Below are 19,521 nucleotides of genomic sequence, written 5' to 3' on the forward strand. Positions count from 1 at the left end.
AGGGTGACAGTGTGTGTCTGCAGGGAGGTGGTGGAAGAACGGGCAGAGGAGGCAGGAGACAGAGATGTGGAGGGCACTTGATCTCATCAGGGAGCCCTGTGTGATGTTCTTAGCACTTTAAACAGCATCTAGAAACTATGGAGGATGCATTGAGAGCTATTAATCAGGGCAGGGGTCTTAGTCTTACAGTTGAGGTACATCCTACTGGCGCTGTAACTATAGGGTGCTAATTAGCAGCAAGGTTTGAGGCTATTAACAAGGAATAGAGTAAACCCTGGGAAAGCAGAAAAGCCTGATACTCTCTTGTCTCCAACCCTCACTCCCACAGTTGAGTCTAGAGACTTGACTGTTACCTGAAGGCTGAACTGTGTGGATGCCTATTTAATTACATGTGGGCTTGGTTTCTCTTGCCCTTTCCTTTAGTGTAGCTAATTGTCGTGGGGCACTCGTTCCTTCTTACACGGAGCCTTCTGTGGTCCTAATAGGGACCTAGAATACTCTCTGGTAAATAAAAGTTAGGTGAGGGCCAGGTATGATAGCTCATGCCTATAATCATAGTACCCTGGGAGGCTCAGCGGGTGAATCACTTGAGCTAAGGAGTTTAAGACCAGTCTGAGCAAGAGGGAGACCCTATATCCACTGAAAATAGAAAAACTAGCCAGGTGTGGTGGAAAGTGCCTGTAGTTCCAGCTACTCAGGAGGCTGAAGCCAAAAGATCGCTTGAGCCCAAGAGTTGGAGGCTGTTGTGAGCTATAAGGCCATAGCACTCTATCCAGGGCAATAGAGTGAGATTCTGTCTCAAAAAAAAAAAAGAGTTAGGTGAGTAAAAGTTTTAGCTTCTGACACTACCTGAGCTGCTTAGAACATACTCACTGAAGCTCCAAAGCTATTTGCCATAAGTATCTGCTATATTTATGCTATAAGTATCACAAGGAGAGGTAACAAAAATGTTGAATTATGCTATGGAGGGTGCAGTTCTGGAAGGCAGCCACATGATGGACACCAGTACAGGGTGGGCCTGAGCTTCTTGGCACTAACCTACTGGTTGGTGTCCCAGTGCTGCCTTCAGGTAGACCCTCCCTGCTGGTCCAGGTGCACTCTGCCTGGGAGTGGGGGGACACATGTGGAAGGGGGCCCAGCCCCACAAACTGTAGGGAACAAGTTGGTAGGCATTGTGGTGACACTGGCAGTGCCCTTTGTGGGCTCCCCAGGACAGGAATGGAAGGAAGGCGCTTCAGAGGTTGGAGACCATGGCTATTTAGCAACTGTATGGCAATATTCCAGTGATTTAGTAATCATTTAGCAACTGTATGGCAATATTCCAATGATTTAGTAATCATCACAGCCATACTAGTGAATTTCGGCCAAATCGCAGACCTGGATGTATGACTCTGGAAAATATGGACATCAGAAGCTCCCCCTTCTGTTGACCCTCAGGAAAAGGTATTTCTGAGATTTTCTTAAACATGAGTCCAGAAAGATGTCTTTGGCCTACACTTGAGGCTTTGCATGGGTATTTTCTGTGGAATGTCTTCATTTCACAAAGGTTATCACAACCCTCTTTATTTACTTTTTCTAGCTTATTCTAGGAGCTTGAGGACACCATAGTTGCTTGGGCAAAGGGTCCCAGAGGTAACATGGAGGAGAGATTAGAGACAAGAGTGGAGATAGGGAGCTCAAATCCAAGTTTCAAATGAGGAAGATCTTAACAGAGTAGTGGCAGGGGGAGTGCCACATGTTAAAAATTTCAGATTAATATGAGGATACAAATGATAAGGTTACAATGTTTGTATTTGTCAGGTCAGGTCCCTGTTGTAGCCTTGTCCGGCACCTAGGAGGTGTGCCAAACACTCTTACATTGTGCCCAACAGCATCTGTTTTTGCAATCATCTTTTGGAGTGAAGGAAGGTTAAGAAGAATCAAGTTTCTGACATGAGTGAACTGCAAGGTCATGATACTACTCAAAGGCAGTTGTAGTGATTGATGGCTATAATTTAGGGTCCCATTGGTGGTCTCAGTTTTCTTATTAGAAAAATGGGGTTAGATGGTTCCTATCTCAGATAGCTACTGGAAGGATTAAATGAAATGATGTATGTAAAGGTTTTTTGGGCCTTTTTTTTTTTTGAGGCAAATTAAACTTTCACTCTATCACCCTCGGTAGAGTGGTATGGCATCATAGCTCACAGCAACCTCAAACTCTTGTGCTTAAGTGATCCTTTTGCCTCAGCCTCCCAAGGAGATGGGAATACAGGTGACTGCCACAATGTCCACATAGTTTTTCTATTTTTAGTGGAGATAGGGTCTTGCTCTTGCTCAGGCTGGTAGTGAACTCCTGAGATCAAGCAATCCACCCTCTTCAGCTTCCCAGAGTGCCAGGATTACAGGTATGAGCCACTATGCCTGGCTAAAGTGTTTATTTTAAATCAGGGACTGACATGCAGGAAGTTTTAAATGAATGGAGCTTAGAAATTTTAATTTGCCCCAAACCACACAGCTAGGTAAGTGATGGAGTCGGGATTCCAGCATTTCAGTTGGAGCATACAGAGGCTGGCCACTTCACCTATTACATAGGGTAGAAACAGTCAGAGATGGCAGGTGCAGGGTGTGGTTATGGTGATGAGCTTTGCTTTGGACATGGCAGCATTGATATGGGGTAGGGAAGGGATGTCTAGGGGGCAGATAGACACATGGCTCTGGACTCCAGAGACTTATTGGCCAGAGATGTCCTTTCCCTCAGAGCTCAGAGGATAATGTGAAATTATAGTAAGAGAGTCCACTACCTAATAGCCAGGTATCTGACAGATGGTGTTTAACAAAATTGGGTGACCAAGATTATTATCAATTCTTTAAGTGGTTTTAGTTAGACTTTTATATTTGACTATTGATCTCTCTTGCCAACATTTTTTATGATGCCATAGAATCGTTAATGAAAAGCCTGTGTCTCAGAAACATAAAAGTTATTTCCTAATCAGCATAAAGTTTACACATTTCTAAATTAAAAGTCACCCCATTAAGAAGTTAATTAACCTTTAGTCAAAATAACTTTCTTTTTTTTTTTTATTGTTGGGGATTCATTGAGGGTACAATAAGCCAGGTTACACTGATCGCAATTGTTAGGTAAAGTCCCTCTTGCAATCATGTCTTGCCCCCATAAAGTGTGACACACACCAAGGCCCCATCCCCCTCCCTTCGTCCCTCTTTCTGCTTCCCCCCCATAACCTTAATTGTCATTAATTGTCCTCATATCAAAATTGAGTACATAGGATTCATGCTTCTCCATTCTTGTGATGCTTTACTAAGAAATAACTTTCTAAACTTCATCTATAGCCTTCAACTATAAGCATTTTTTAAAACTCTTTTAATATGCTGAATCATTTGTTTGTTAACATTGTTTAAGGAACAGATTCCTAGTATACAACAAATTGAATGGAGAAAAAAATCTTTAGTTCAATTTCATTTGCCTTCTGGCATCACCACCCACTACCTCCCATCAAATACACCTTGTTGTTGTGAAGTTGTCTGTCTGTATGTCAGAAACCTAAGATGAAAAACCAAGTGTATTTTCTTTCTTTCTTTTTTTTTTTTTTAATTTCAGGTTAATGCGAGGGTACAAACAGCCAGGTCACAATATTTGAATTTGTTAGGTAGAGTCTCTCGTGTGGTTGTGTTCTGCACCCAAAAGGTGTCCATTAAGTGGCAGACTACCAATCCTCCTCCCACCTCCCCTCTCTGGCCTCCTGTGTTCCCCCACCCCCCAACTTGAATTGAAATGAGTTTTTCTCCTCTGTGGGCATGTATTAGATCATTACTGGCTTCATATTAGTATTGAGTACATTGGATATTTGCTTCTCCATTCTTGTGATACTTTACTAAGAAGAATGTGTTTCAACTTCATCCAGGTTAATACAAAAGATGTAAAGTCACCATCTTTTCCTAAGGCTGAATACCACAGTTTGTCAATCCATTCTTGAGCATTTAGGTTGTTTCCACATCTTGGGGATTGTAAATTGATAAAGAATGATAAAGAATCTTTATCATAGAATCTTTATCATAGATAAAGATTCTTTATAGATAAGAATCTTTATCTATGATAAAGAATCTCGTGCAAATGTCTTTATGATGAAAGGATTTTTTTTTTTTTCTGGGTAGATATCTAGTTGTGGGATTGCAGGGTCAAGTTGGAGGTCTAATTTGAGCTCTTTTAGGATTCTCCACACCTCTTTCCAAAGAGGCTGTGTAAGTTTGGAGTCCCACTAACACTGTAAAAGTGTTCCTCTCTCTCCACACCTGTGCCAGCATCTGCAACTCTGGAACTTAAAACAAGTGTCTTTTTGATGACCCGGATGAGTTTATGAAGATAGCACAGTTGTATATAACAAGGAATGAAAAACTATGGTTCACAGCTCAAATGCATGCTGCATGTTTTTGTATGGCCCATGAGCTAAGGCTACTTTTCATTTTTTTTTTGTTTTTTGTAGAGACAAGTTCTTGCTATGTTGCCTAGGCTGGTCTCACTCGCTTAGCCTCAAGTGATCTTCCTTCCTCAGCCTCTTGGAGTGTTAAGATTACATGTGTGACCCACCATACCTGGCCCCAGTATTTATAGTTTTAAATGTTGAAAAAAGTAAAAAGAAGATAAATATTTCATAATGTGTGAAAATCATATAAACTGCAAATTCTATTTTATTGAAACACAGGCACACTCATTCATTTATGCTTCATCTGTAGCTGCTTTCAGCCTATAGTGGCAGAGTTGAGTCCTTACAACAAAGAATATATATGGTACAGTTCAGTGACCTACAAATCTCAAGGATAAGGCTACAACTCCACACAGAGTTTCAAGTGCCATGCATATTGCTGTATAATAACATGGCTTTTTTTTTTTTTATTATCAGTGCTATAGCCATCATGTCAAAAAAAAGAAAAAAAGAATGAGACAAGAGTGGGCACCAAATACCATGCTTTTAAGGCACAGTGGAGTGTGCATTAATTTTTTATTGAATTAATACTGATTTGAATGTGATCCCCCCTAATTATATGTTGGAAATTTGATTCCTGATTCAATAATGTTGGGAGGTGAGACCACAGAAGAGGTGATTAGGCTGTGAGGGCTCTAAGCAAATGGACTAATGTCATTATTGCAGGAGTGGATTCGTTATAGAGGGCGTAGAATTTGTTAAAAGTTATTTCACCCCCTCTCGCTCTCTTGATCTTGCCTTTGTCTTCTGCCATGTGATGACACAGTAAGAAGGCCCTCACCAGATGCCAGCACCCTCAGACTGGACTTCTGAGCCTCCAGAATGGTGAGCCAAATATAAATTTCTGTTCATCACAAATTACCCAGTTGGTGGTATTCTATTAAAACAACATAAAACTGACCGAGACAGATGGGAAAGTATTGTGCTTATTATGAAGTTACACTACAACTGTGATAAAAGAATACAATATAACAGATTCAGTAATTGTCACAATATTTCCTAGTCATAGGAAACCAATAGCCAAAACAATTGGAAAATTTTAAATAGAATATGTCATCATAGTACAATTTCTTTATAAAAATACAAATGAAAATGAGATTATAATTAAATGAGTTTCCAAGGGGTTCATATGCTAGCCAAGCAAAGAAATATATTTACTGCTAGTGAGTGAATTAAATCATGCTTGATTATAGCAGAAGATGAAATATGTCCACTGAAAATAAGCTAGTTTAAGACTAGTAGCCTTTTGGTGACAGTGGATGCTTCAAGAGTTGAGGACATTGAGAGCAACATTGATATTTAATTTAGAAGTGAGTTCTAGTGGTTTTCCTTGGTTTTTGAGAAATTGACAAATGTTACTGATATAGCTCAGTTGTTTTTTATTTGTGGAGCCTCTACAAAAAAACTATAGGAAAGATTATTTTCAAGGAAAATGAGGGAAACTAATTCAGTATGACCTGAAGTGGAATCTGCTGAGATGTATTAAAACTGTTTGTGTTAAAAAATATCTGTGGAGCAGAAAAAGGCTTGTGAGACAAATTTAGAAAGCTTGTGAAATATAAGGTGTTCAAAGTCTATGATCATTTATTGTAATATTCATCATAAGGTACTTTGTGGAAAATATTTCAATCTATGATATTAAACCAGTAGTATCAAAGGTGAATTTAATTAGCTCTTCTGGACTTCATTCTGTAAACTTTTGTCAGAAAGAGAAGCTAAATATCCTGTCATATCAGCATGAGGCAATGAATACTTGCAATCAATTTTGATAATAGGAACACTAATTTTTTTTTTTTTTTTTTTTTGCTGGTATCGATTTCTTTTTTTTTTAATACACTAACCCGGAACCCAAAAGCGAATCCGGCAGAAAGAGCCCGTCCAACCTCAGCCCTGCCGGGATCCGTCCGCGGTCCGCGAAGACCCCGGAGCCGGGAGGCGCCCGCGAGGACCCCCGCAGCGGCGGAAACGAACTCGCTCCGCCGGGTCCAGGCTACGTCACGCCCCGCCCCCGCCGCCCCCGCTCCCTCAACTCCCTCCAGGGCCACGGGGACCCCGCCCCACAAAGGGGCGCAAGCCCCGAGCGCCTGAAGAGAAAAAGGAGGCGCTAGCTGCTGCTGCCGCCGCCCTTAGCGACCCAGGCCGTCAGTTCCACGCCCGGCGCCCGGGCCAACCCCGCCCGCGGAGACCGAGGCGCTGGGGCCCGCGCCGCCCCTCCCCCCAGCGGCCGGGTCCAGGAACACTAATTCTGAACTCAAATGAAGTAAAATATTATCTTGTCCCCAAGATATGTTTTTCTCATTGCTAAACCTGTGTTACAAAAGAATATACTCAATTACTCATATCACATTTTTAATTTTGTCAATCAAAAATTTGGATAATTGCTGTATTTTGTATAAGTATCTACAATAAGTATTATTGTATACGTACCTGCATAATAATCTTTGAATTTGCTTCTTGACCTACAAAGACTAAAATATTTACTACCTAGGCCTTAACAGAAAACTGTTTGCCAACTTTTGATGTATAATCCCAATTTGTAATACTGGTGGGATAGTCAGTTTTGATATACTTTGGCAAGCCTATAGTTTCGTTATTCAGTTAAACACCATTCTAGATGTTGCTGTGAAGTACTTTGTAGATATGATTTTTATCTACCATGGTTGCTTTTAAGTAAAGGAAATTATCTTCAATAATTGGAAGAGTCTCATCCAATCAGTTGACATACTTTAACAGTAAAACTGAGATTCCTTGAAAAAGGAGAAATTTTGCCTGTGGACCGCTCTTGCCTGAGCATTCCCACCCTGCCTTTCCTCACAGCCTGGCCTACAGATTTCAGTCTTGTGTAGCCATTCACATAAGACAATTCCTTGCAATAATCATTCATTCTCTCTTTCTCTCTCTCTCTCTCTTAAATATGGAAGTCTCACTATGTTGCCAGGCTGGTCTTGAACTCCCGAGCTCAAGCTATTTTCCTACCTCAGCCTCTCAAAGGTGTTGGGATCACAGGTGTGAGCCCCTGAGGCTGACCAGTAAATCTCTTTATACACGTACATACACTACAGCTACTGGTTCTGGTCCTCTAGTGGAAGCCTAATACAACTGCTCTCCGTAAGATGCACCACTCAATCTATGCTGCTAGAAAACTGGAAAGAAAATAACTTCAGGGAAGGCAAAATTGATATATTTTTTGTTTCTGCCTGTCAGCTGTGATATTGCCTAATCTATCTTAATGACTCTCTAGGGTAAGGCAGAAAGGGGTAGTGAGAGTTATGAATAAAGAAAGAAATTTCAGGAAGACTCAAATTCAGCCTTATCGCTCTGGATGAAACAGACATTTTTGTTGCTGGATAGAATCTGTCTCAATAGCAAAAATGAAATTTTGTGGGGAAATGTCTCCCTTAGCCCAACTCTAAGACACTTTCTCAGGGCCCACCGCTGCCGGTTGTTAGAGCCCCTTGACCTCCTGGTATTGGTGGCAAATAGCGTGCTTATGTATTCTGAGAGAATTTCTGGAGCTTTCATCAGATTTTCCGATGAGTCTGTGGCGCCAACAGGATAAAAGTACAAAACGACTTCCCTCCAAGGTACCTATTTAACTCTTAGCGTCACCCGCTGTGTCTCTTGTCTTCTCTGACCCTCACAATAATCACATACAGCAGATACCAGTGTGCCGTTTTGCAGTTGAGAAAACTGAAGCTTAGAAAAATGAAGAAATTTGTCCTGGGTGGTCTGTGTTTGAGCGCAGATCTGACAAAAAAGTTCTCGCTAAGGGGCGGTGGGGAGGGTGGTCCGTACCGTCCCCAGGCTCAGGGGTCAGGGAAACTCCGCACTTTATCGTTGCGATCATCTGGGTAACTGTCTGTTCTCTGCCCACTCCCGGGGGAGGAGACCAGTTGGCGGTAGTCTCTGAGGTTTGGGAAGGGGGTCTTCTAGCCCCTGGCTTTGCAGTGTGCCCCAGCCCAACCGGGAGGGGTACACTGCAAAGGAGGACGGCGCGGGGAGCCCCGGGGAGGGCGGGCCCTGAGAGAGTTAGAAAAGAGGAAGGAAGTGGGGCCCGGCAGAGTGCCTCGCCAGCCCCTGCCGGCTTCCCCACGAAAGGACGCGAGGCCCGCAGCCCAGCCATGGCCCCCTGGCGCAAGACTGACAAGGAGCGGCACGGTGTGGGTAGGTGCGGGCGCTGGGTCCGCAGCCGGGAGGACAGGTGGCAGGAGAGGCGCACGCAGAAGATGCTGCTGGACCTGGCGGCGCGGGCGCGGGCAGGGCGCGCCGAGGGTGCCAGGGCGCAGCAGCCGCTCCAGCCCGGCGGGATGGGGAGGCAGCCGCAATGGGAAGGAGGGCGCGCCAGTCCGGCCGTCGCCCGCCCGCCTGCCGCGGCCGCCCCTTCTTGCAAATCTTAAGCACCTCCGAGATGGAGTCACCGGGATGGGGTCGGGGTTCCGGGTGGCTTCTATTGCCCCCACGTTGATTTGGCCTCCTGGAGGGTGTCGCACTCTGCCCTCTGGCTCAGCGTTGGCCCGCCCTCGGGCCTCCCTGCACCCCTCTCCAAGGGACACCCATCTGCCTGCTCCCCTTGCCTGTTCCTCCTGGGTCAGATGACCCCTGGTTTGGCAGAGCATCCAGAGGGCGGTGTCAGTGAGTTTGGGACTTGGGGATCAAGGGTGGAATCCTTGGCTCAGCCTCAGAGAGCCTCCAGCCAGGTGATCGGGGGAATAACCAACCAACAAGCTAGTCTTATCGGCTTCAGCCATCTAAACTCCCAGAGGCCTCTGCCTCCCGCTCAGCGGAAGTGGTGGCTGGGGGAAGGGAGGCAGCAGGTGCCGTCTCTACAAGTGGCATCAGTGGTGCAATCCCCATAGACTCACTGTGGTTTTCAAACTTAAGTGTCAATTTAAAAATCACTCTGGAGCTTGCCACATGAGCAGATATCAGACACCACCCCAGAGATGAAGAGTTAGCAGGTGAGGCATTAGATGACCCAAAGGCCTGGAGTGATTAGATGAGGGACAGCCCCCAATCCACAGTTTGAGAATCACTGCCCTGGAGAAAACACTGTTGATCTATTCACTTAGGGCACTAGGCCCTGTGGGCGTTTTAATATGATGGGTCCCCATCCCGAGAGATAGTAAATTCATATCCTTGAGGAGAGGTTACAGAGTGATGAGGGGCTACAGCCTGTGCTCTTAAGGTGTTATGCATAAGGTTAGAAGCCTAGACTCTAAAGTCGGAACTGAGCTCAAATCTGGGCCTGTTTCCTCATCTATGAAGTGTCAATGTAACAAAAATACAGGTCTCATGAGATTGACCTGAGAATTGAAAGGGATAATGTGTGTAAGATGCTTAGCAGTGTGCTGGCTCAATGAGAATTAGTGGCTAAGGTCAAGAGATATGTAGAACCAAGAGAGATATGAGTAATGAACCCTAATGCCAAGTTCAGTGCAGCCATGCCTTATAAGATTGTAGTATTTTATGGTTTGTAAGACCCGTTCTCATGTAATATCTTTGTCTGACTTCAGAATATCCATGTGAGGCAGTGGATTATTATTCCCATTTGCAGATGAATAAAGCAAGCCTCAGAGTTCACATCACTTGGAAATAATGGAGCTGGGCCTTAAATTCAATTGTCCCCAGACCCTAGGCCCTTTGCATTGCACCAGGGAGGCATCCAGAAAGGAAATATCACGGGAACAGCAGAATGCGAGAATGCACAGTGCATGTGGGTCAAACAAGACATAGTCCATTTTAGTTTTAGTATTGTTTGTAGTGAAAAAGAGAACACTGAAGAGGTAGATTATGGCCAGATTGTGAAAGGCTTTGAGTGCCAAACTAGTAACTTTGGTTTCTCTTCTGTGAGCACTAGAGGTTTTGAGGAATGTCACCTTAAAAAGTTCATGCAATTTGGCAGTGCCTGTGGCTCAGTGGGAGGGCACTGGCCCCATATACCTAGGATGGCAGGTTTGAACCCGGCCCCGGCCAATCTGCGACCAAAAAAAAACAGGCAGGTGTTATGGCAGGTGCCTGTAGTCCAAGCTACTCGGGAGGCTGAGGCGAGAGAGTTGCCTAAGCCCAGGAGTTGGAGGTTGCTGTGAGCTGTGACACCAAGGCACTCTACCGAGGGTGATAAAGTGAGACTCGGTCTCAAAGAAAAAATAAAATTCATGCAGTTAATTAGAGGGACAAGGATTAGACTTAGAGTAGAAGAGAAGTGGGTAACAATTTTAGTGGGGTACTGACTGACCACCTGGTCAGTTAATCCGCCTGAGGCCACTTATAAACAGCATGGCCTTTACTAGTTTACTAGTTTAATCCTCTCTGCCCGATGCTTTTGTCAGTGAAGAGAGCTTTCTTCTGCAAGGGGGGGAGGAGGCAGAAAGGAGGAGGAACTAACAGTAGCAGTTAGTAAGTGTGACAAAAGCCATTCAAAGGAGTGGCTTAACTAAGCTGCAAGTTTATTGCTCTCTCACGTAGAAAGCCCAGAAGTGCTCTGTGAAGAGTGGCAGAGTAACTCATTCTGTGTCTTCTGCTGCTTCCCTGGCATGTGGCTTCTTACTTCCTGCACCACATCAGCTGCTTAAGCTTCAGCCATCACGTCCACCTGCCAGCTAATAAGAAGGATGCCGGGAACAGGAAGGTTGAGGCTTTCTCTATCAGGATACTTACCTGAAGCCACGCTTGACATTTCTTCTTATATCTAGGGCTAAAACATAATCACGTGACTGAACATAGCTGCAAGGGAAGCTAGGAAATGTAGGCAGCCATGGACCAAGCTAAAAATGAGAAATTCTATTCCCGAGGTAGGAGGGGAGGAAGGATATTGGGGAAGATGTATTTGTTTCCCAAGGCTGCCTTAACAAAATACTGCAGTCTGAGGGGTTTAAACAACAGAAATTATTTCCTCATAGTTCTAGAGGGTAGAAGTCCAAGATCAAAAGTGCCAGCAGGGTTTGTTTGTCTGGTGATATTTTTCCTTGGTTTACAGAGGGATGTCATGCTGCCTCTTGAAATGGCTGCCCCTCTGTGCAGGCACGCCCTTGGTGTCTCTTCCTTTTCTTATAAGGACACCAGTCCGATTAGATTAGGACTCCACCCTAATGGTCTCCTTTTATTCTCCTTTTAATCTCCACTTATCTCCAACTGTGATTACATTCCAAGGTACTGGGGGCTGGGACCTCGACATGTGAGTTTTGGGGGAGGGGAACACAAGTCCATTACACATAATTTGTGGTATCTGACATGATATTTGGGGACTGGAAATAGGATGGGAGTCTTGAGATAGGTTTATTTACCCCGAAGCTGGGCCTGCCAGGTGGATTTGTGTGGGATTCAGTTATGCTTGTAAGGGAAGAACAAATTTCTTTCCCCACCCTTCTTAGGTGCTCTGGCTGGGGCCCTGCAAATCAGACTAACAAAAGGCAGATGAACAAGAGAAAACAAACAGACCTTTCTTAGCATGTTCATCAAGTTTCACGTGGAGGACACAGAGATGAGTAACTCAAAGGGTTGATTTAAACTGGGCTCCTTCAGCATCTTAGCAGAGGAACAATAAAGGGTAAGAGATCCGACAAAGGAAAGGATTTTAGGCTTCCGGGGGCCGCACACTGTGGGAAGGTAAATATATGGGGGAAACTCATGGAAGCTAAGGGCTATTTGTGCAGGTCCATCTTGGAGCCCATTTTTTGTCTTCTTTGTGACCACAAAATTTACCTAGGAAAGGAGATTTATGGCAGACCTTATTTCTTAAGAGTCTGTTTTTAGTCAGATGAAAGAAGATCTACGAAGTTTTCTTTCTGCATCTGTTGATTCTTATTTATCTCCAGCTCAAAATAACCCTTATAACCAAAGTGGCATATTTTGATCCCCCTACAGCTCAGGTGTTCTGTATGCAGCTTGCCTCCAGTATGATTTTGCACCTGTGCGTGGTGTTGGGGGAGTATTTGTTGGTTCCTTCTGAAGGCTGTGAAGAAGAATCTGTTCTTGCTGGCAATCTCTGGCTTGTAGAAATATCACCCTTGTCTCTGCCTCCATCTTCATACGGTGCTCTCACTGTGGGAATGTCTGTCTTCACATTTCCCCTTTTAAAAAGGATGATCAGTCCTGTTGGATTAGGGCTCACCCTAATGCCTCAGTTTAACTTATTACTTCTGTAAATCGTATCTCCAAGTAAGGTTACATTCTGAGGTCCTGGGAATTAGGATTCTAACATCTCTCCTTTTGTAAGGGATTGGAGGAAGGCACAGTTCAAACCATAATAGACTCTGCAAAGGCAGAGAAGGGATCTTTTCCACATCTTGGCTGGGGAGTATGGATGAATCCACAATCACTCCCTGGTCCAGGGATGTGGGTATTGGACTCTGGATAGAGCTGGTCCATGCAGAGATTGACAGATCTGGAGTGGGCAAGGTATGCTGGGGTCCTTTGCAGTGTGAACTCTTATTTCAAGGAACAAAACCCACTCTAGTTCAGTTGAAATGTGTGTGGTGTGTGCATATGTGAGGGCAGGGGGAAGTGGTGTGTTTTAAGAGGCAGAGGAATCACATGGAAATCTTGGAACAGGAGCAACCAGGCTTCTGTGAGAGCAGGAACTGATGTAGCCCTGGACACCTCTGCCTCCTCCTGTCAGGGCTTCTCAGCTTCTCTGAGCACGTTGGCTCCGCCCTCCTTTCTCTTCTCACCAACTCCCTCTGATCCCATCGCTCCTTCTTAACTTCTATATTCACTAATACCGTAACGATGGCTTCAGCATGCCACCCACCCCTCTCTGAGTGTTCTCACAGTTCAAGCATCCACTGAATTTTCTCTGGCTTTATTTGCTCAAGGTCCCAGAGAAGATTTGGAGTGGTGAATGGATTTATCTTTTTAAGAAAGATGACCCAAGTCAGAGGCTGCTACTGGCTAAGAATGGGCCCCACTCTGGTCCAATCCACTGTATCTATGGAGTTGGGTCACATGGCTTGTTACTCATCTAGCAGGAGGTATGAGTGGGGACGAATCCTTGAATTGGAGGCTTGGGCTGAACCTTCGTCCCTCACACACCAGGGAAGAATGCTGCTACAAAGGGACCCATTCTACTGCTCTTGTTGCCAGAGGCAACAGTTAGGAAGAGAGGATAGAAAGCATCGTTCTACTTTTATTTGTTCATTCATTCATTTTTCACTTATTTCTTAAATCCTTGTGTTGTCCATTGCCAGGCACTGTCCCCCACCCTGAGATTACTGGATTAGGCCAACACAGTCTCTACTCTTCTGGGGCTTACAGTCTAGTAGGGAAGATGAAAAATAACTTGGTGGACAAATGAGTAAACCTCTAACCACACTGTGATACGTGCTATTGTAATGCAGAAGCACTGTTCCATGAATGAGAATATTGAAGGGAGGGGTCTTACAATAGATGATCTGAGCGGGCCTCTGAGGAGTGATAGGAAAAGAATCCCCAAGCAAATTCTTGAAGGGACCTTAATATGTGTATCTTTGCTGCAAAGGCTGACAGTATCTTTGGACTGGTCCCCCAAAATCAGTCTGGTGCAACAAAAACACATGGATTAGAAACCTGAAACCTAATTCCTTCCTACCACCTATTCCTAGGTGCCAGAGCCGCCTCCTCTCTGATGCTTCAGCTACTTGGAGTTGTTTAGGAGTGCACGGGGGGGTGGGGGGGGGTGTGTGGCTGCTTGAGTAAAGGAGATTGTCCTAATCTCTGGGTATATGGGAGCCTCATTAGTTGGGGGACATCTTGCCCCTAACCATAATGTTTGTGTTTGAATAAGCCTTGATGACAGATTGTGTTTTCTAAGCTCTACTTCCTCCTGAGATCAGCATCCTTATACTGCTGCTGTGTTTTGAGACAGGAAATGTCTCATAATGTCTTATAGTCTCCATAATGTTCTGCTAATTCTTGGACCTTTGGATTTGTTGGTTTTTTTTTTTAAAGCTTACAGGCCTTTAATTTAATAGCCGATTACGCATGGGTGCTGCAGACTGTTCTGCAGCATATGTTCTGCAAATGGGGACCATAATGCTTATCACTGTGCTACTCCAGAGGAATCTGGGTAGAGACATCACCAGTATTCCCTTTAATGGGCACTTTCTCCCTCTTTCCCAATTCCTTTAATTGGTGTGAATTGAAAAGCAGTCAGGCTGGTTTTATGAGCTGCCTAAGTCTTACTCTGTTTTTAGTTCTCCTTGGAAAACGCCATCCCTTTTCACCCTGCCCCGACCAGGTCAGTGTCTGGGGCAGGGTGAAATCACAGTGGCAGAAACTTGGCCCTGAAGGGGTATGAGTAACAATGTGGGCGCTTTCCAGAAACCTCTCCAGTCATTGCTCGAGGGTCCTCAGAGTTCTTCTAATCACATGTGGCCCCTCGAGCCACAGGCCAAACTAGGCTGGTGGGAGTAGACATAGGTGGACAATGGGACTTCCGTGAATGCGAAAGGTCTGAACAGAGCAGGTGATCAGTAGAGCTTGTTGTGTTGCATTAGTTGGTGGCAACGCCAGGCCTAGAGACACCCTGACTGGCATGTAGGCTGCAGCAGAGGAGCAGCCAGTGCCAGCTGAACCCTGGGGATTTGCTGGGAAAGTGGGATTTTGCTACTTACCTCATTGATGGCAGCAGTAAGGGAGTTGATACTCAATACTTACCAATCCCTGGTACATCCAGCTGACTCCCCTTCCCTCCTCCTTGGCCTCATGTAGAATGAATAGTCAATGCAAGGTCCTGAGGAGGGAGCCTCTTCTGATCTATGGGAGCTGAGTGTGACCGGAGTAGAGTGAGCAAGAGGCAGAGTAGTAGGAAATGGATTCTCTGAGAGATGGTCATATTGAGCAGTGCCTTTTAGATATTATAAGGACTTTGGCTTTACTGTGAATGGGGCATGGTAGGGTTTAGAGTAGAATTGTAGAGCAATCTGTCTTATGTTTTAAAAGGATTTATTCTAGCAGATTTATGGTGATTAATAAAGAGCAATTAAAGGAAGTTATGGCAGAAATCCAGACTCACATCAGGAGGTAGCAGTGGAGATGGCAAGTTGAGCGTAGATTCCTGAAATATGTGTTGTATGTTGAGCAAATGGGATTTTCCTCATTGGTTGGATGGTGATGTGAGAAAAACAGAGGAGTCAATGGCAACTCCAAGGGTTTGGGAATGAACCGTTGGAAGAATGGGAACGGCATTAAGACTTCCCTAGTTAAAACCTTAATCTAAGTTGTCATCAACATTGTCAAAAATAATACCATTGTTCCACTGTCACATGCCACTCTTTGTTTACCAAGCACCTGTGTTACTGTGTTTAACTCTCGCAAACACCCTGAGAGCCTGGCACTTTTATCTTCATTTCACAGATGAGGAAATTGAGGCATAGAGGCCTTCAAGATCTCATTGAAAATCAGCCTGTTCCTAGCATCATATTTTATTGTAGCCTTACGTTGAATTATCTGGGGTCTTCCATGGAATATAAACTCCATGATGGCAGAACCATGCCTCTGACTCTTCTCCAGCACAGAGTCCCCAGCACAGAGCAGGAGCTCAGCTAGTAGTTGTTGGTTGAATAAATGAACCGGTGAATTGATAGTTGATACGTAGATAGTGTGGATGGATAGGTGGAGGGATAGTTGTTGACTGGTTGGATGGGTGGGTGGATGGATGGATGGATGGGAGTGTGGGCAGGGGGAGTGGGTAGAAGATAATAGGGGTTGCAGGTTTTTCATGTTCTGGTGGCCGCGTAAGTTTCAGATGGACTGAGTCACCCCATTTTGGCTTCATCTTCCTTCCCTGCCCCCTTCCCTTGCAGGAGGGTAGGTCCTGTGAGGGCCCCATGGCAATCAATGGCATGCTCTTGAACTCTTCTCTGGACACTGCACCCCTGCAATTGGCCGCTGTACCAAGCCTGCCTGTTCTCACCCTGAGATTCCATTAAGATGGCCTTGCCTTCCATCCCTGGTACATCAAGCTGACTTCACCTCCCTCCTCCGTGCCCTCACCCCTCCCACCTGCTCAGGGACTCTCTCTCCAGTTCTTCCCCTTGCCCCACCTTCTCCCTCCAGTCTCACTTCCTTCATGGGGCCACTTTTTCCCTCTGAGAGCCCACAGCTGCTGTGGCTTGCAGTTTAGCCTTGTTTTTTTTTTTTTTTTTTTTTTTTAAGATGGCTCCTTGTTTCTTGTGGGCTCGTTTTTTTCTCTTCAACTAAATTTCCCGGAAGTTCCAGGAGAGCAGGAGCTAGCTCTTCTGACCTGCAGGACCCATCCGGGTGTTAGGCACTGTCTGCATTTAGGGCTGATTTGGTTGATTTCCTCATAAAGCCTCTCTTCCAACTCTATGGTGTATGTGTGAGTGTGCGTGTGTGAGGATGTGTGTGTGTGTGTGTGTGTGTGTGTGCATAGAGGAGTATTGGATGGGGTGGGTGAAGTCCCAGCATGAAGTTTTAATTTTTTTTGATTTTTATTTCAAATTAATAGAAGTGTATAAACCATTGTTCATGTTTGAGTTTGTTGTAGTTGTGCTCCTCCCCCAGGAGGAGTGCCCTATACCCTGACACTGCTCCCATGAGGTGAGAGCACACCAAATCAGCATACCATTTTAGGGCAGAATTTGTTAACCTTGGCACTGCTGACATCGTGGACCAGATAATTCTGTGTTACGGGGTAGTCTTATATATTGCAGGGTGTTTAGGGGCATCCCTGGCCTCCACCCTCTAGATATTGGTAGTACCTATTCTCCTCTTCCTCCCCTTCAGGCTGGAACAAGCAAAAATGTCTTTAGATATTGACAAATGGGGCAAATCCACCCTCAGTTGGGTGGGGCAAATCCACCCTCTGTTGAGAATTACTGTTTTAGAGAACTCATTGGAACCTCAATTTTCTTCTTGTTGGCTGGGCGTGTCAACAAGTACAATGAGTACAATGATATGCATCCCATATGGTTTTTATCATGATCCCATAGGGCTCTAAAGCACCTGGCGGAGTGAGGGTGCTATATGCATCTCCACTGGTGAGAGGCAGCATGCTGCAATGGTTGAGGGCGTGTGCTCAAAACCCTCCTGCCTATGTGGAATCCTGGCTCATCTCTTTCCTTGCAGTGTCACCTGGGGTGTTCACTTGATCTTATACTATCCCTGTGTCCTCTGGAAACAGAGATGATGTTAATTATGCCCTCCCCAAGAATCATGGTGAGGATTAACTGGGTGGCTGTGTGGAAAGCCCGGGGAATAGTGTCTGGCACGTGAGAAGCGTTCAGCAGACTGAGGAGAGTTGTTCTCCTCCTCCTGAGTCTCGGCCCTGGCGGTGCTGCTTCTGCCTCCCTGGCTGCTGACTCGCACCTGGTTTTGAGATCAGTGTTGCTGCCAGAGGCTTCTACTGGCATTCACCCTTCCTGATGCAATGTCAGGATGTTGCCTTGGTGCTGGGGCTGTCAACATCTGTCCAGAGACCTCAGGCACATCCTTGTGCATTTCAATGAGCATGTTTCACTTGAGTCCAAGGTGGACCTGCCAGCTAGCTCTGTTCCCCGCTGGAGTGGAGACTCTCGAAAATCTGGCTCGGAGACTGGAGAAGTGAGCTTCAGGCAATTACATTCTCTTTCTCCATTATTGCTTTTGTCCCTTTTATACAGCCACTTGTCCAAGCTCTATTAACACTTGATGTTGGCTGAAGCTTTTCTTTTAAAATATGTCAGGAAATGGCAGGAGCCCCGATGAGGCGTGAATCCTTCTGGAAGGGTCACAGGGCACTTGATGGCTGCAGTCATACTTGGCAGCTGTGCTGGGTCAGCATCTCTTGAAGCAATTGCAAGAAATGCAAGAAAGAAAATGCCAGAAGGGCTATGTCAACCAATGAGATGAAAATGTGTCAAATATTCTATGAAACAAGTGTATGGTGCCCCATGATCATATTGATGTACACAGCTATGATTTAATAAAAAAAAAAAAGAATAGATCCCGAAGAAGGGACATTCCTGCCCTTCATGTCCATCCACATCCCTTCAATCCAACAAGTATTTCTTTGGCGTTCCATAAGTATTGAGTTCAATAAGCATTTCACCTGGGGGCCAGTGACTGGGAATTCAGTGATCAACAAGACAGACTCAGCTCTAACCTCACTAATCTGGAAAACAGGCAGAACGTAAGTCCAGTGTATGTATAATAGAGCGTGATATCAGCAATGGGCTGGTCAGGGAAGCAGGGACTTTGGACTCTACTCTGGATTTGAATCTACTTTCTACCATTTTCTAGCTGTGTGGCCATTGGCAGGTTCCGTAATCCCTCTTTGAGTTTTTGTCTGTTGCATGAAGGATAGTACCTTGGAAGGTTACTGTGAAGATTGAAAGGGCTGATATGAGTAAAGTGCTAGAATTTTATCTGCCTTGTCTATCACTATACCCTCAGTTCCCACAACAGTACCTGGAAGACAGTAGGCGTTCTCATGAGTATCTGTTGGAAAAACCATGGAATGTGGGCTTAGCATATAATATATGCTCAGTAAATGCGTATTGTTTTTTCTTGGGAAGCAGTGTGTGCAGTGGCTAGAATTTAGACTTCTGGATCTATTTGTCTGTCTATCCATCTGTGTATTTGTCTGTCTTACTAGCTGAATAAGTTGTTTACCCTCCCCATCCTCAGTTTCCTCATCTATAAATAGAAGAGAAACATTCTCCTTATCTCTTAAAATTGTGCAAAGCACAGTGACCCTTCCCGCCCCCCACCCCCAGCTACACTGCCATAACAATGATGTTTACTTTTACTTTATTTCTCTTGATTTGGACTCCCAGTGAGCAGAATACTTCAATATATTTAGGTAGGATTGGTAGCTAATCAGTGAATTCAATTTCCAGGGTTGTTAGAGGTACCATCTGCCTTAAAATAGCTGTTCCAGTGGCTTGCCAACCTGGGATTTCCAATGTAAGAGTCTGTGTTAGAGTCAATGACCCCAGATGGCTCTGGTATTTGGGAACATCCTTTTCATACTTGGTGGCAAATACTTTGGTCTGGGTGGGCTTGTCAGTAAAGAAGCTGCTGTTTTGGTTCTTGGATACAGTTTTTTGACATGGGGGAGGTCAGA

The 19,521-nt window shown here is 44.9% G+C and overlaps 1 protein-coding gene across 1 annotated transcript in view; it reads left to right on the plus strand.

Moving 5' to 3' along the window:
• The first annotated feature begins 8,525 nt into the window (after positions 1 to 8,525).
• Positions 8,526 to 19,521, plus strand: part of DOCK2 (dedicator of cytokinesis 2) — a 466,833-nt gene continuing 455,837 nt past the window's right edge. Inside the window, exon 1 of the mRNA XM_053566743.1 lies at positions 8,526 to 8,642. Within this exon, the coding sequence (XP_053422718.1) occupies positions 8,600 to 8,642 (43 nt within the window). The 5' untranslated portion in view covers positions 8,526 to 8,599. The remainder of the gene's footprint in view (positions 8,643 to 19,521) is intronic.

The sequence above is a fragment of the Nycticebus coucang genome, chromosome 17 (assembly GCF_027406575.1).
Source record: "Nycticebus coucang isolate mNycCou1 chromosome 17, mNycCou1.pri, whole genome shotgun sequence".
Lineage (NCBI taxonomy): Eukaryota > Metazoa > Chordata > Mammalia > Primates > Lorisidae > Nycticebus > Nycticebus coucang.